This window comes from Globicephala melas, chromosome 2 (genome assembly GCF_963455315.2).
Source record: "Globicephala melas chromosome 2, mGloMel1.2, whole genome shotgun sequence".
NCBI lineage: Eukaryota > Metazoa > Chordata > Mammalia > Artiodactyla > Delphinidae > Globicephala > Globicephala melas.
The window spans coordinates 137,789,063-137,805,366 of NC_083315.2; the positions used below are offsets into that span (position 1 = coordinate 137,789,063).

Here is a 16,304-nt window from a genome sequence, read left to right on the forward strand (position 1 = left end):
ACCCCATCCGTGTCTTCAGTTTTTACTGGCTCCCCTTGGAAGCTTTTTTAGCATTTTATGAGGTCTGTCCTGTCAGATTTGCTTAGGGACTTCGGCAGCCTCCTCCCTCCACCTGATCCCGTTCACCTGAAGCAATCCACGAAGTCTTGCAGCTTTGGACACCTGACGTGGCAGGGCTGCTCACCTCCCAACCCTACCCTTTCTTGTGTGCACCTTCAGGATTTTTTCCAAAATACTGTGTAAATTCCACTCCAAAGCCATTTCTATGAACACATCATTACTTTTGTGTTCATAAATCAGACTTGGAAAGGGGTTCTTGGGGACTGTTATAAATTCATTTAAAGATAACTTGATTGAAAGTTTTTAAAAAGTTCTTATCCAAGGCAATTTTCTTTTGATAATGGGAAATTAGCTTATGTGTCTTTAAAATTGAAAATGACATTCTGGCCATGAAAAGTGAATTATCCTATACTGGTCTTTGGTCAGGATACGATCAGAATGCCTTTATTGACCACTCTGGGAAAGGAGGGTTAGCCCAAAACATCTTGATAGGAGCTCAGCTGCGAGGAAGTGCCCAATGGATATAAATACAGAGGATTTATATACACACATTCCTTGAATGTATGGCAGTGCTTTTAAATTTTGGACTATGTGGCAAGAGTCCCAGTCATGAGACATTTCAAAATGGAGGGGCAGGAGAGAAGGGAGCATCTCAAAGGAAAAACACTTTTCACTCAAAACTGTGATATCTTTGTTGCATAATAAAAGCGGCCAACTTTGTTTTTCCTGGAGCCCGAACACAGAACTTTAAGTTTTTCACCCTTGCGGCTTCTTCACACAGCTCTTCAGAAAAATGACTCTCATTCTTCTCTCTGTGGTCTTGTCAGAGAGTGGGAATCCTGGCCGGCTGGTTGGGTCTCTCAGAAGAATGGCACAGCTGTTCTGAAAAGTAGCCCCATTCATAAGATGCCGGCTGTCCACAACTGCAGTGCTAGAGAAAAGCACACTATTTTATAAAGCGTTTCTTTTCTTTAAAGAGGAAAAAAAATATACATGGTATTTACAGGACAGAAAACCGGGCCCCTCGGTTTTATTTTCGGTGCCACGTCTGAAATGGAAGTGGGGAAGGCCATAAATACACATGAGCAATTTGCGCCTCGTGTAAAGGAAAATTGCGCCTTTACGGGATGATTCATGGTGGCTGTGCCGCTGGGAAAATTCAGCCGGTTAAGCCAGATCAGCCGGAAAACCTCACATCGGCTCTTCTGCCAGAGCGAATGCCTACCGTCTTGTGACATACTTATTGTCTAGGATTGAATGATTGACTCTCTTTCTCTCCCTCTCAGTTCATGACCAAGAACCCCACTATGCGCTTGGGCAGCCCGAGTCTGGGTGGCGAGCATGCCATCTTGCGACATCCTTTCTTTAAGGAAATCGACTGGACCCAGCTGAACCATCGCCAAGTAGAACCGCCTTTCAGACCCAGAATTGTAAGTTGTCCAAGACCACCTTAGTAGACCTTCTTCTTTCTTAAAACGTCTCAGTGTTTCACTGAGCAGCCCGGTGGTCCCCTGGGGAATGATCAGACCGGAAGCTCAGCCTGCCGCTCTGCAAGGTACTTCACCCAGGAGGAGGCTGGGCTCCTTGCCCCTGAGGCAACGTCTCTGTGTGTGTGTGCCAGGGTTACTTCTCCAAAAGTTTTTACCTCTTGCTTGCCCTGGCCCCATCCTCTCTTAATTTAAAATTTCCTGGGGTCTAAGAAGGCTTGAAACTTTCCAGGTTTCCCCAACATTGTTCCTAGCTGCTTTCCTTACGCTCCTTAGTCAGGGTGCCTTTCCCAAGCCCCCAAGAAAGTAGAGAGGCCATGGAATGCTCCTCAAAGCCCTAAGCCTGGCTCGCTGGCTTGGAGAGCTCAGGTCTGTAACAGCTACTGCAGCACAGGGCTCAGGGCAGAACAGGCCGAGTCCTCTTTGACTAGGAAATACTGGGAGCACCTCACTAGGAAGTGAGGCAGCTGAGTGGGGTGGCGTTCCTGAGGGTGGTCCAGCTCTCGGTCTGAGAGCTAAGCTCCTTCTCATGGATGGGTCAAGAGAACCACAATGGGAAGGCAGAGAAGCTGGGCTGGCAGTACTTCAAGAGTTAGGGGGACGAGGGGTGCTCAAAGGCAGAGAGAAAACTATCAATCATTGACTCAAGGAAGAGAAGTAGGAGGTCTCACAATGGTAAAAATGATCTCTCCAGCGTTAGCTTATGAAGATGTAAAATACACACTTCCAAGCATCATTAGCTTCATCTGTAACAGCCTGCTAGGTTGCGACACAGAGACAAAGCCACTTCCTTTAATGGACATCCCCCTGCCAGCCCCTCTGGGAGGAGGGAAAGCTTTGCCAGCAGGGCAGAATGAATCTGACTATTGAGTAAAGTGAGAGGCATTTGTTCCCTAAACTCAGCATTTCCAAGAAGTCTTTCAAGAAAATCTCTTCAAGCATCTAGACCTTTGTAAGACAGGAGGTGGGGCAAGCGTGACTTTGCTCTACCTCTGTTGGTTTATGTGCCTCTCCATTAGGCCTGCTGAGAAGTGGTACCTCAGTGAAATGGGGAGGGTGAACCAGCTGGCTGGGTCAGGTGAGCACATTAATTTTTCAGTTTCCCAACCTAAGGCTGGCCTGCTCAGCAAGATTTTTGTGGGGTTAGTGAATTGGCGGTTACCAAATGCCCTAGTAATACACAATGCAGTAGAAGTAGTATAAGCACTGTTTAACCGATCGTCATAACTGTGAATAACACTACCGAGAGAGCTGCAGGGCAGGCCTCCGAACTCATTGAAATGGGCTAAGTCCTGTGGAAGATGACTAAACCTCAAGTGCATAGAATCTGAAATTTCCCTTGTTTCCTTTTTGACAGAAATCCCGAGAAGACGTCAGTAATTTTGACCCCGACTTCATAAAGGAAGAACCAGCTTTAACTCCAATTGATGAGGGACATCTTCCTATGATTAACCAGGATGAGTTTAGAAACTTTTCCTTTGTCTCTCCAGAATTGCATCCATAGCCGTATGGGGAATGGGAGAGATGGCATGAGAATCAAAAGGGGATAGAGATTTTCCAGGAATTTCCTTTGTGGGGAACTCCTCAGCATCAGCCTTAGAACAAGAACCTTGCCTTCAGGGAGCAGGTGGAGAACTCTGTGAAGGACGGAACGTCAAGAGATCAACTACAGTATTTCAAGTCCTGAGGGAGCCACGGTCCTGGAAACAGTTGATACTGAAATGAGATTTCATGAAGAAATACACTGCTCAGCCTCTGAGTTTCCATAGCTACTTGGGGTTCGGGAGATTAACAGGAGCCAAAAGGAGAAAAGGTGTGAAGAATAAATCAGATCCTAGAACTTCTGAGCCAATCAGGCGTTTTACTTCAAGGGACAAACCTAGACTTTGTATGGAGTGCCGGGCTCTTCTGTAAGCCACTGAGCCCCGAATACTGGCAGACTTCTGCAAGAAGTCTGTAAATGCTAAGGAAGAACTTGAAGAGAAGGAAAGGGATGGCTTCCAAATAGAACAATTTACTCTGAACAAAAAAGTGTGTCCATAAAGCTCATAACTTAAAGCCCCCTCCTGACAACAGATGGGCACCAAGGCAACGGCCACAGCTTATTCTTTTATCCTTACTTTCATTTAATAGATATTTATTGAGTGCCCAGTGAGACGGGGCCGCAATACCCAGCAGTGTAAACAACAGACTTGCTTTCACCAAGCTTTCATCCTTAAGTTACGTGAATGGCATTTGCGTTCTGTGAAAGGCCTCTCCACGTTGCCTACGTCATACTTTGCACATAACGTTTTTCACAGAAGGCAGCTCAATGCCCCAACAGCAACTATCCACATAATCGGCAGGTTAATCAGCAGGTGAGCTCAGGTGCTCGCTGACCTGTGGAATCTCATCATGGGGGCAATGTGCCAATATTGCTCTGGACTCATCACTGAAGAATCGCACTCCACTCGCATCCATGACCAGACTTATGGCTTATACCTTAGCAATTTATTTAAATTATATTTTAAGAGACAAAGATGTTTGTTTGGTATGCATTTTAATAATTAGAAATGGCTCTTGTAAGCAGGACATGTATCAAAGAAGGACCTTATAATATGTACCCATGTATGCAGTTGGAGAATTTTATCTGGCTGAAATAAATGCATTTTGTAACAAAAGGGATTTTTCTTGTCCAGAAGGATTTGTCCCATCCCCACTAGGAGAGGAGATATGTAATTAAAATAAGCTTTGAGCAGAATGGCTAGAACTCTTGACTCAAAGCAATGTCCTGAGAGCAAAGGTTGGCATCACATTGTGTAAGGCACTTAAATGAACGTGGCCTGTCTCTTCCTAACCACAACTTTCATTCTGAGTCAGGGTAATGACTGCTAAGTATCGCTGCCACAGAGTAACCCTCAAACTCCTAGTAGCTAGACATAGTAATTGCTTATTTCTCATCCAGTGAGAGCAAGTTCAACGGCCCTCTTCCAACTCGTAACTGTGCCCTCTGATAACGCAGCTTCCAAGATTGCCACAGCAAGGGAAGGGAGAGATGGAGGCGGTGCTTACTATTTAACTACATCTCCTAGAAGGGACACACATCACCTCTGCTCACACCAGATTGGCCAGAACATGGCCTCCCTCTAACTACAAGCAGGACTGGGAATTATAGAGCAGCCAAGGGGTATCTGGGCAGAAGTGACGGTCTCTGTTGGGGATTCTTTGTTGCATCCCAACGTGAAAAATGACTCTCGAATGAAGAGAGTAGCTAGGAGCCGCCCTTTATGTTTAGCTCTTAGCAGTGCAGAAATACTCTCACCCATGCAGTTTTACTGGCTCTTCCCAGTATCCCTGTGAGGCAAGCAGCTCGTTCTACCACTATTTCCGGTGTGAATACCCGGTACATTTTACACACGAGAACAAGAGAGGCTCTGAGAAGCTGAGTTAGTTGATTACCCAAAGGTTTCAGACTTGGTAAAGAGTGGATCCGGTCTAGAGTCTAAATCTTTGATGTTCTGATCCAACAGACTTCTGGAAAGGGAGGCTCATTCTGACTTGAGGACTTTTTTTGGCCTTTGTAGCGACTTCGCAGCTCTGAAGAGCAGTGGGGCTGATGAGCTGCTGGCTATGGTTTACTCCACAGTGTAAAGAACCACAAAGAATAAAGCAGGCCCCCGTGTTCATTTACAAAATCCATTATCACAGGCCTACAGAGGACCCAAATATCTTCCAGACTCAGCAGCTTCCCTCGTCACAATCTATTCTCAAGCCTGCTACCTGGGTCCCCCAGTTCAGGTTCAGTCCATTCTTCTAAGATCACTCCAGACCTATCAGATTATCCAACAGCCAAAGCCTGCAATGATGGGATTTCCAGCGCTTCATCCCCATCGCTCTTTTATGTGAGGAGAGAGAGGAGGTACGTGATATTGACCTAAAGCTCAGTCTCCGACTCCAGGGTTAGAGCTCTGTTTCACATCTTTCATCAGTTCTCCTAAACCTCGCATCCCTTCTGAGAATCACAAGGCCACAGGTCCACACTTCCTGAGGCGGGCTGGCCACAAGCCATTTGATCAGCAGGTGCTGAGTCTGCTGGGGCTGCCCAGTTCCCTGAGCTCAGCAGGTACCATGGAGGTCAAGACGAGGTCACACTGACACGTCCCTCCCTCAAGACCATCTCGCCTCTTGCAACAGGAATCTTGAGAAATCCTCAGGCCTTATCACCCTACTCCCTCTTCCCGACACCCATTTGTCCCTACTCTCCCAAACTATTCCACGCCAACCTAAGTTAGACATGCAGCCTTGAGTATTTGAAAGAATAAACCGTAAAGCATTTGCTCTGACGTGTTGATTATCCTTTGACTGCAGAAGGGGTTTTCACTTACTAATGGCTAACATTCATTGCACATTTACTATGTATGAAGCCCTGATGCAAACACTTTCAATGTATTTACTCATTCAGTGCCCCAAGGGGTGGGTACTCTCATCTTCATTGTACAACTGGGGAAACTGAGGTATTAAGAGAGATTAAGTAACCTGTTGAAAGTCACACAAGTAAAGCAGTAGGGTCAGGATTGGGACAAGGCGGTTTAACTCCTGAGTCCCTAGTTTTAGCCCAATTTGTTGAAATTCCTCTATTAAGGCCAATTTTATTTTTCCCATTTTTGTAAGGTATTGAGAACAATAAAAAGGGTGTAGGGCTTCCCTGATGGTGCAGTGGTTGGGAGTCCGCCTGCCGATGCAGGGGACACGGGTTCATGCCCCGGTCCGGGAGGGTCCCACATGCCGCGGGGCGGCTGGGCCCGTGAGCCATGGCCGCTGAGCCTGCGCGTCCGGAGCCTGTGCTCCGCGACGGGAGAGATCACAACAGTGAGAGGCCTGTGCACCACAAAAAAAAAAAAAAAAAAAAAAAAAAAAAAAAAAGGGTGTAAACTGGATTTAGCAGAAAGCACTAGATAAGCTGCCTGCTGGGCAGGATGGTATTACTCAGCCGGTCTGCAGAACCATTTACCAGCAGTGAAACCGTGTGATTTGCATGTCAGGGGCCTGGAGCTGCTCATGCACCCCCTTAAAGGAACTGGGGCAGGTCAGAATGACGTAATCAGGACTTGGGCCGCCCCAAGGAAGAGGAAACAGTCTGGTAGTCTGGGTCATAAACCCAGACTGGATGCTGTAAACCCTGTCTGAACCCCTGCGGTAACCTCTGAGCCTTGAGGGTAAGGGTGCAGGGTGAGGGGTTCCGTTCCCTTCCTCTCCCCTCCCGGAGGAGCTTCTTTGTGTTTTGGTAACCCACCCTTGTGATCCACCCTGCTGGTAGTACAGCATCATCAGGAAAGAGGCATATAGCCCAAGTCCTACCCGGGCAGCTGCATGTTTCCAGCTACAGAGCTGATGTAACTTGGCAGTAAAGAAAAGAGTGAAATAAAAATGCCCCGTTTATCATTTGTTGATCTTAATTAGGTTCACATTGCCATAAACATATTCCAGCCACAGATCTGGCCTTGACCACACCACAGGCCAACGTCATAAAGCTTTAGGTCCTCTTTATTCCCGGATTTGGTCATCCTCATTGCTTAATCTGGCTGTGTTGACTTAAAATGACTAGGCAGCCCACTGTGATTGCCCCTGGCTCAGTGTCCTACAACTTCTCATTTTATGTCACCTGGGGATAAGACTCAGATACAGCTGGAGACATTTGCAGTGGAAATGAGCCCTGTGGTCATAGTTGCTCTGAACTGAGGTGTGGGTTGGACAGAACGGGTCCAAGTGCGGCTATAAATGAGGATTTGTCGTCTCCCTTCCTTCCTGTGTTGAATTAGAACCAAAGCTGAATGCCACCGTCGGCTTCTTCCTGTCCCAGCTGCCCCTCTCCCCATCACCTCCACTCCCTTGTCAGTGCTTTCTCTCCTCCCCCTCCCCTTCCACACTCTTTATTCCCTGGTGTAATAAGTCAGTTCTGTACTCTCTCTCTCCCTCTCTCATTTGATTTTTACAGCCCAGCCGGTCATACAGCCAGTTTTCCAACCACCAAGATGACATAAAATCCTGATTTGCCTACGTTATAGGCTCTTTTAGAGCCCGGAAATGGCAGCCGTCCTTCCCTTGTGTTTCTGCATCTCCAGCATCACCCCCACCGCACCCCAACCCCGTGTCAGCTACTGCCCTGGCATAGACAGCCTCTGAGTGCAGCCCTGCCTGTGCCGCCCATGGTTCTTGGAGGTAAGCCGTCACAGGAGTGAGCTGGGCAGAGCGTAGGTCTGTGTGTTAACTCTGCCTCTTAACATGTGTGCTTGGAGAAAGGGGGTCAGTTCCCCAGCCTCCCATTTTCTGGCCCACACGCTGCACTCTGGCCTGCTCGGTCCAATCCGCAAATCAGTTCAGAAGAACCTGTGACCACAGGGCTCATCTGTGAAGTGGGAGTGAGAATGACACCTGCCTGGCCCATCCTATTACTGCAGGGCTTAGATGTGATACTCTACGTGAAACCCATACTACAGGGTGGGACATAGAAAATGCTCAGTCAGTGGTAACAATGATTACTGTGAGCTATTCCAGAGGACCAAGGGAAGGTTGCATGTGACGCCCCCCAGAAAATGGGCAGAGTGGGACCCCCATGTCCTCCATCCTGCCCATCTCACCTATGGGGATGCCTGCCAGCTCCATGTGGGAGGGCTTTGTACTTTGCTAACTAGTTGGCCGCTGAGATTTCTCAGGAGACTCTTTTAAAAACTTCTCCTAGGATGTTTTGAGTCCATGCTGCCCTGATTGACATGCAGAGTCAGCATTAAGCTTGAAACTGTGCTGCTCACCCTAAAAAAAGAGACTAAGAAGTACCCATGGTTTTCCCCTAAAATGGCTCTTCTCTCAAGCCTTTCAGGAATTCTTTCGTTCTGCTGGATCTAATCTGAAGGTACATTCAACTGACTTCTGACCAAATAACACAAGAACCACACCTCAACACCAATACCTGCCGGTACCCTCTGGACCCTCAGCACGCCTGTGGACCAGTTCGGAAAAGAGAACACGTGTGCTCAAGATGTCCACTGCATCCTAGCATGCCTAAGGATTGGAAGCCAACCGTAGCGTACAGAGCCTGTTCTTCCTGGATTAAGATACCTATGAAGGTTTCTGGTAAAACCAGAGAGCGCGTAGTCCTATGTGTTCTCACTAGAACCTGGGCCGTAGCACCCCTGTCCTCATGTAACACTCAAAGACCACCCAGAGCTGCTTTTCTCATGCCACCAAGGCAGTTCTTACCTCACAGAGGTTTCATTCTTCTAAGGGCTCGGGCCACAGCTGGGAGAATTTGGGCTAGACAAAGTGAAGATTGTGCAGGCACTGAGTACAGTCCAACATTCAAGTGGTTGTAAAGGTTGAAAGAGGAATCTTCTTTGGAAACATTTCAAATTAGAAACCAGGGTTAGTCTAGTAGTCACAGTTGATCTGACAGTGTCAGGAATTACCAGGATGATCTCTGAAGTTCTAACAGGCTTGTGCTCTCAAGAGTAGAGATGAACAGAGGGACATGGTTCATCAGCCTCCACCAGTAGACATCAACTCCACACTACTCTCACCACACACAAAACCTCCATCACTCAGATTTCCTCCCTGTCCATCTCTGCAAACTTCACACCCTGGCACACGCACACACCCTCTCTGCTAGCTCTCTCCACCCGAATCCCCCTGAGTCTCACACAGATCGCTTGTCCCCAAAATCACATATCCACATGTTATACGTGGTTGGCCTTCATATTTCTCATGATTGTCCATACATGGAAAGGAAAAAGGCTCTCTAAAATCATGATCAGCCCAAGATCACAAGAAGGATAAGCCCCCTTTTAGCAACTGATAATCAAGCACTTAAGAATGAAAGAGAAAGCAATATTCCTCAACTCAGCTCCCTTTCTATTTTCTCAAAGAAAATGATTTTCAAGGATACAATAGTTATTGAGAAAATGAATCATAGGCCAAGGTGTATGAAGAGATGATATCAATTATTTAGGTAAGTACAGGCAAAATTGCAGAATTATTTAAGCAGTAATGCATGAGCACCAGAAGGGTTATTGATCCTTACCGGGGCTCATAAAAAACAACTCTTGAAAGTCTAATCTTGTTTTCTTCTTTGATGTTTACTAGACTGGTGGATCAGGTTTGTAAGATCAGTTTCACATAGCTGAGCTTCAACAACATACATGACAAAGTCTTACTTCCATGTGGCCCAGCAGGATTCAATGAACAATGGTACCCAAAGTATGGTGATTAATAGATTAGTATCAATCTGAAACAGTGTTCTGCAACCTTGGGTAACCCTTGCTTCCTGGAGAGTAACAGACAAATTTCACATCTTCCATGAGTCTTATTTTAGATTTCAAACATCATGACCAATCACAACAATCTGATAATGAGACAAAGTGCTACTTTGTTTTCAAACTACACATGCCCTCCCAGGAGATTCTGATACATAAAAGCAAAGTGAAGCTTAGAGATCCATTCACTCATGAAGCTAATATTTATTAAGCACGGACTATATGCCTGGCATGCTTTTGTGGCTGGAAAACACTAAAGCAAAAAAACAAAAATAAAAACACACCCAAAGATTCCTGCACTCTAATCTAGAGATGTGATAGTGTTTACCCAAATGAACCCACTCAATGGTAAGGCAGGCTTGTGGTCCTGTGGCACCTGAGCCATTACAGGTGCTTCAGAAATATGTGCTCTTGAATGACACCATCAGAGCTGGGGGTCAAACACCCACTTTTTGACTACAAAGATAATACACTTTCTCAGCTCTACCTGGAACAAATTTAAGAAATAAATGAAACTTGTACTTGGGTCTGAAAAAGCTGATTATATCAGGGCAAGATGGAGATGATAGCAGGGGCAAAAAAGTAGGCAGAGGCAAAGAGAATAAATTCAATGTATGTATTCATCCAATGAATGTTTATTAGGATTTATCAGACCTTTTGCTAAGTTATGGGACACTATGACAAGCAAGACAGTCACAGTCCCCACACTCCCCACTGGAGCTTATGGTCCAGTGAATAGACAACCACAGGGTGCTGTGGCTACCCCAAAAAATAAAAATGCAACCGAGGCCCCAGAGTTCCCACTGTCAGATGAGGGGGATGATGATCCCCACTGAGCTGGCCATGATTAGACTATGCCTGGAAAACTGCACTCAGTTGCAGACACCAGTACAGAGATACAAAGCTCGATCATATTCAGAGAAGAGTGAACTGGGTGATGAAGGGAGAAAAAGTGTGTAACAACAGCAATGAGAGGGTAAACTGGGCGTGAGCCCAAGAAGAAAATGAGGGATGACATGGTAACTACCTTCAAGTATACAACAACTACTGTGGTGATCATTAAGGCTGCTCTTCAAGTGTTTCCAGCTCTCTGCCTCCTGGACATTGAGTAAGAGCCCCATTTTGGCCCCATTGTGGACAGGTGAGACCACATGAAGAGTTTTAGCCAACAAGTTAAGAGCAGAATGATGTATAATGTGTGTAACCTTGAACATTCAGTGCTGGGACGGACTCTCTTTCCCCTCCAGCCAAGCCCTCGACCAACCCTTGATGGACATTTTACAAGATCAGCAATAATTACTCATATTTTCATTACTGCTAAGATTGTGGTGGTTGTTTGTCATTGTGGCATAACCTAGTCCATCCTAATGCTTGCTATATGGAGAGAGTCTGGTAATTTAGAGCCCCCAGGGTTAAAACTAGGATCATGTCAGGCTGCAACAAGGGTTAAAGAATTTGTTTTAGCATAAAAGTGAACTTTGTTTCACAAAGGTACTCAAACGTGTAATCAGCTTCCTTGGGAAAGAAAGAGTTCACCATCACTGGACATCTTCAAGGACTCTACAATCTTTGGTGAGATGGTGGACAGGAGGTCAGAATGGACCATCTCAGAGAGGCTCCTTTCAACCCTGGGAGACCATCATGACACACACTGAATGGGCTTAGCGAGCACACTGTAACTGTGCTGCTTCTCTGGGTCCACCGGGGGAGGCCTGGGGCTGGCTCACCATAATGTCTCCACTGGCCACATGCCCTGGCCCCTGCTGCTTTCACTATACCACACAGTCCTGCACCTGTGCTCAGCATTGCTGATGGGCTCAGGAAGTGTGTACAAAATGCACAGCAGCTCAGATGACAAAGAGGTAAAACAAGTGATAAAGGCTCTCTTGACTCACCATCATGCAGAGTGATAAATAGTCCTCTCGGACTACTGTCTGCACCATTAGCATCCTAGGGGCATTAGGAAACCTCTGAATTCACCCCTATTGATTTGTCCCTCATCATGCTTATCTGCTTTCTAGGAAGAAGAGCTAAACATCCTCCCTAACCAGGCAGAACTCCAGCACAGAGATCTGCTCTGGAGATATATGTGTTGAGAGTAAGGCTAGGGAGAAATATGGATCTTACCACCAAAGGCTGGGTTTGACAAGTGCACACAGAACATTCTCCAGGATAGATCACATCTTGGGTCACAAATCAAGCCTCAGTAAATTTAAGAAAATTGAAATAGTATCAAGCATCTTTTCCGACCACAACACTATGAGACTAGATATCAATTACAGGAAAATAAAACTGTAGAAAACACAAACACATGGAGGCTAAACAACCAAGAGATTACTAAAGAAATCAAAGAGGAAATCAAAAAATACCAGGACAAATGACAATGAAAACACAATGACCCAAAACCTATGGGACGCAGCAAAAACAGTTCTAAGAGGAAAGTTTATAGCAATACAATCATACCTCAAGAAACAAGAAAAATCTCAAATAAACAATCTAACCTTACACCTAAAGGAACTAGAGAAAGAAGAACAAAGAAAACCCAAAGTTAGTAGAAGGAAAGAAATCATAAAGATCAGAGCAGAAATAAATGAAATAGAAACAAAACAGTAGCAAAGATGAATAAAACTAAAAGCTGGTTTTTTGAGAAGATAAACAAAACTGATAAACCTTTAGCCAGACTCATCAAGGAGGGAAAGGACTCAAACCAATAAAATTAGAAATGAAAAAGAAGTTACAATGGACACCACAGAAATACAAAGAATCATAAGAGAATGCTACAAGCAACTATATGCCAATAAAATGGACAACCTGGAAGAAATGGACAAATTCTTGGAAAGGTATAACCTTCCAAGACTGAACCAGGAAGAAACAGGAAATATGAACAGACCAATCACAAGTAATGAAATTGAAACTGTGATTAAAAGTCTTCCAACAAACAAAAGTCCAGGACCAGATGGCTTCACAGGTGAATTCTATCAAACATTTACAGAAGACCTAACACCCATCCTCCTCAAACTCTTCCAAAAAATTTCAGAGGAAGGAACATTCCCAAACTCATTCTATGAAGCCATCACCCTGATACCAAAACCAGACAACCATACTACAAAAAAAAGAAAATTACAGACCAGTATCACTGATGAATATAGATGCAAAAATCCTCCACAAAATACTAGCAAACAGAATCCAACAACACATTAAAAGGATCATACACCATAATCAAGTGGGAATTACCCCAGGGATGCAAGGATTCTTCAATATACACAAATCAATCAATGCGATACACTGTATTAACAAATTGAAGAATTAAAACCATATGATCATCTCAATGGATGCAGAAAAAGCTTTTGACAAAATTCAACATCTATTTATCATGAAAACTCTCCAGAAAGTGGGCATAGAGGGAACCTACCTCAACATAATATAGGCCATATATGACAAACCCACAGCAAACATCATTCTCAATGGTGAAAAACTGAAAGCGTTTCCTCTAAGATCAGGAACAAGACAAGCTGTCCACTCTCATCACTATTATACAACATAGTTTTGGAAGTCCTAGCCACAGCAATCAGAGAAGAAAAAGAAATAAAAGGAATCCAAACTGGAAAAGAAGAAGTAAAACTGTCACTGTTTGCAGATGACATGATACTATACATAGAAAATCCTAAAGATGCCACCAGAAAACTATAGAGCTAATCAATGAATTTGGTAAGGTTGCAGGATACAACCTGCAACAGAAATCTCTTGCATTCCTATACACTAACAAGGAAAGATCAGAAAGACAAATTAAGGAAACACTCCCATTCACCATTGCAACAAAAAGAATAAAATACCTAGGAATAAACCTACATAAGGAGGTAAAATACCTGGGCTCAGAAAACTATAAGACACTGATGAAAGAAATCAAAGATGACACAAACAGTTGGAGAGACATACCATGTTCTTGGATTGGAAGAATCAATATTGTGAAAATGACTATACTACCCAAAACAATCTACAGATTCAACGCAATCCCTATCAAACTACTAATGGCATTTTATACAGAACTAGAAAAAAAACCTTAAAATTTGTATGGAGACACAAAAGACTCCAAATAGCCAAAGCAATTTTGAGAAAAAAAAACGGAGCTGGACGAATCGGACTCCCTGACTTCAGACTATACTACAAAGCTACAGTAATCAAGACAATATGGTACTGGCACAAAAACAGAAATATAGATCAATGGAACAAGATAGAAAGCCCAGAGATAAACCCATGCACCTATGGTCAACTAATCTATGACAAAGGAGGCAAGGATATACAATGGAGAAAAGACAGTCTCTTCAATAAATGGTGCTGGGAAAACTGGACAGCTACGTGTAAAAGAATGAAATTAGAACACTTGCACACCATACACAAAAATAAGCTCAAAATGGATTAAAGACCTAAATGTAAGACTGGACACTATAAAACACTTAGAGGAAAACATAGGAAGAACACTCTTGGACATAAATCACAGCAAGATCTCTTTTGACCCACCTACTAGAGTAATGGAAATAAAAACAAAAATAAACATATGGGACCTAATTAAACTTAAAACTTTTACACAGCAAAGGAAACCATAAACGAGATGAAAAGACAACCCTCAGAATGGGAGAAAATATTTGCAAATGAATCAATGGACAAAGGATTAATCCACAAAATTTACAAGCAGCTCATGCAGCTCAATATCAAAAAAACAAACAGCCGAATCAAAAATAGATGGAAGACCTAAATAGACATTTCTCCAAAGAAGACATACAGATGGCCAAGAGGCACATGAAAAGCTGTTCAACATCACTAATTATTAGAGAAATGCAAATCAAAACTACAATGAGGTATTACCTCACACCGGTTAGGATGGGCATCATCAGAAAATCTACAGACAATAAATGCTGGAGAGGATGTGGAGAATAGGGAACCCTCTTGCACTCTTGGGGGGAATGTAAATTGATACAGCCATTATGGAGAACAGTATGGAGGTTCCTTAAAAAAATAAAAATAGAATTACCATATGACCCAGCAATCCCACTACTGGGCATATACCCTGAGAAAACCATAATTCAAAAAGACACATGCCCCTCAATGTTCATTGCAGCACCATTTACAATAGCCAGGTCATGGAAACAACCTAAATGTCCATCGACAGACTAATGGATAAAGAAGGTGTAGTACATATATACAATGGAATATTACTCAGCCATAAAGAGGAATGAAATTGGGTCATTTGTATAGACGTGGATGGTCCTAGAGACTGTCATACAGAGCGAAGTATGTCAGAAAGAGAAAAACAAATATATATTAACACATATTTATGGAATCTAGAAAAAATGGTACAGATGAACCGGTTTGCAAGGCAGAAATAGAGACCCAGATGTAGAGAACAAACGTATGGATACCAAGGGGGTAAAGGGGAGGTGGGATGAATTGGGAGATTGGGATTAACATATATACACTAATATGTATAAAACAGATAACTAATGAGAACCTGCTGTATAGTACAGGGAACTCTACTTCATTTTGCTGTACAGTAGAAACTAATACAACATTGTAAAACAACGATACCCCAATTAAAAAAAAAAAAAAGGCTGCCTTTGAGCACTTGTCCCATCTTCTTGTGCTCTGCTGGAGCTGGCTCGTACTGGCTCACGGGAACCAATCAAACACATCTCTTCCCAAGTCAGTGTTGAGTGAGCTCACAATGTCAGCTTAAAATTGGGCCTGGTGGGAATATTTACACCACGAAAACTGGTAAGTGGTACAAATCAGCATTCTGTTTTGTTCTGCAGCACTATTTTGACCACTTACCAGCACACCCCCTGGTAAGAAATAACAAGAAAATCATGGTCTTCAGAACCAGGATGATCTGGTTCATTCTGGCTCTGCTCTACTTGTTGTCACTAGGGAGAAAGTACTAAAATTTCTGTGAACCTTACTTTCCTTGTCTAAAATGGGTATATAATGAAAATCAAGCTATTATGTACCTCATTGGGTAGTATGAGGATCAAATGTGATAATGTCCACATATCCCTTACTAAACTAAACAACGCTCCTTCACCTCGGGGCACATACAGACAACAACCTCCAAAGACAGAAAAAGAACACCTCTGAATCATGACTTCTTTTTTTTAAAGTGTAAAACAGTCCCAGAAGTGTCCCAGCCTTACATCCTCATATCCCATCAGCCAGTTTACCATCACACATGATTATACCTAAAACAATACTTGACAAGGGTAATAGAAGCCGAACTACAGCTCCTGAGTGTGCCCAGGAGTCCCAGGTGGGATTGGTGGGATTTTTAAAGCTCCCCACATGGTTTCAATGTGCATTTAGGATATAAAACCAGTGGTTTAGAGGCTAAGTCTTGGACAAATTATGACTTAGCCCACTGGGCCTGGAGAGGGATTCATTTCCTCCTGGAGGGCAAGGATGGAGGACACAATCGGGGTTCTAG

At 43.9% G+C, this 16,304-nt stretch overlaps 1 protein-coding gene across 1 annotated transcript in view; it reads left to right on the top strand.

Annotated features, from left to right (window-relative positions):
• PRKCH (protein kinase C eta) overlaps nt 1–4,177 on the top strand; it is a 220,270-nt gene extending 216,093 nt beyond the window's left edge. Inside the window, exons 13-14 of the mRNA XM_030855165.2 lie at nt 1,347–1,490; nt 2,905–4,177. Coding sequence (XP_030711025.1) covers nt 1,347–1,490; nt 2,905–3,051 — 291 coding nt within the window. The 3' untranslated portion in view covers nt 3,052–4,177. The remainder of the gene's footprint in view (nt 1–1,346; nt 1,491–2,904) is intronic.
• The last annotated feature ends 12,127 nt before the right edge of the window (nt 4,178–16,304 follow it).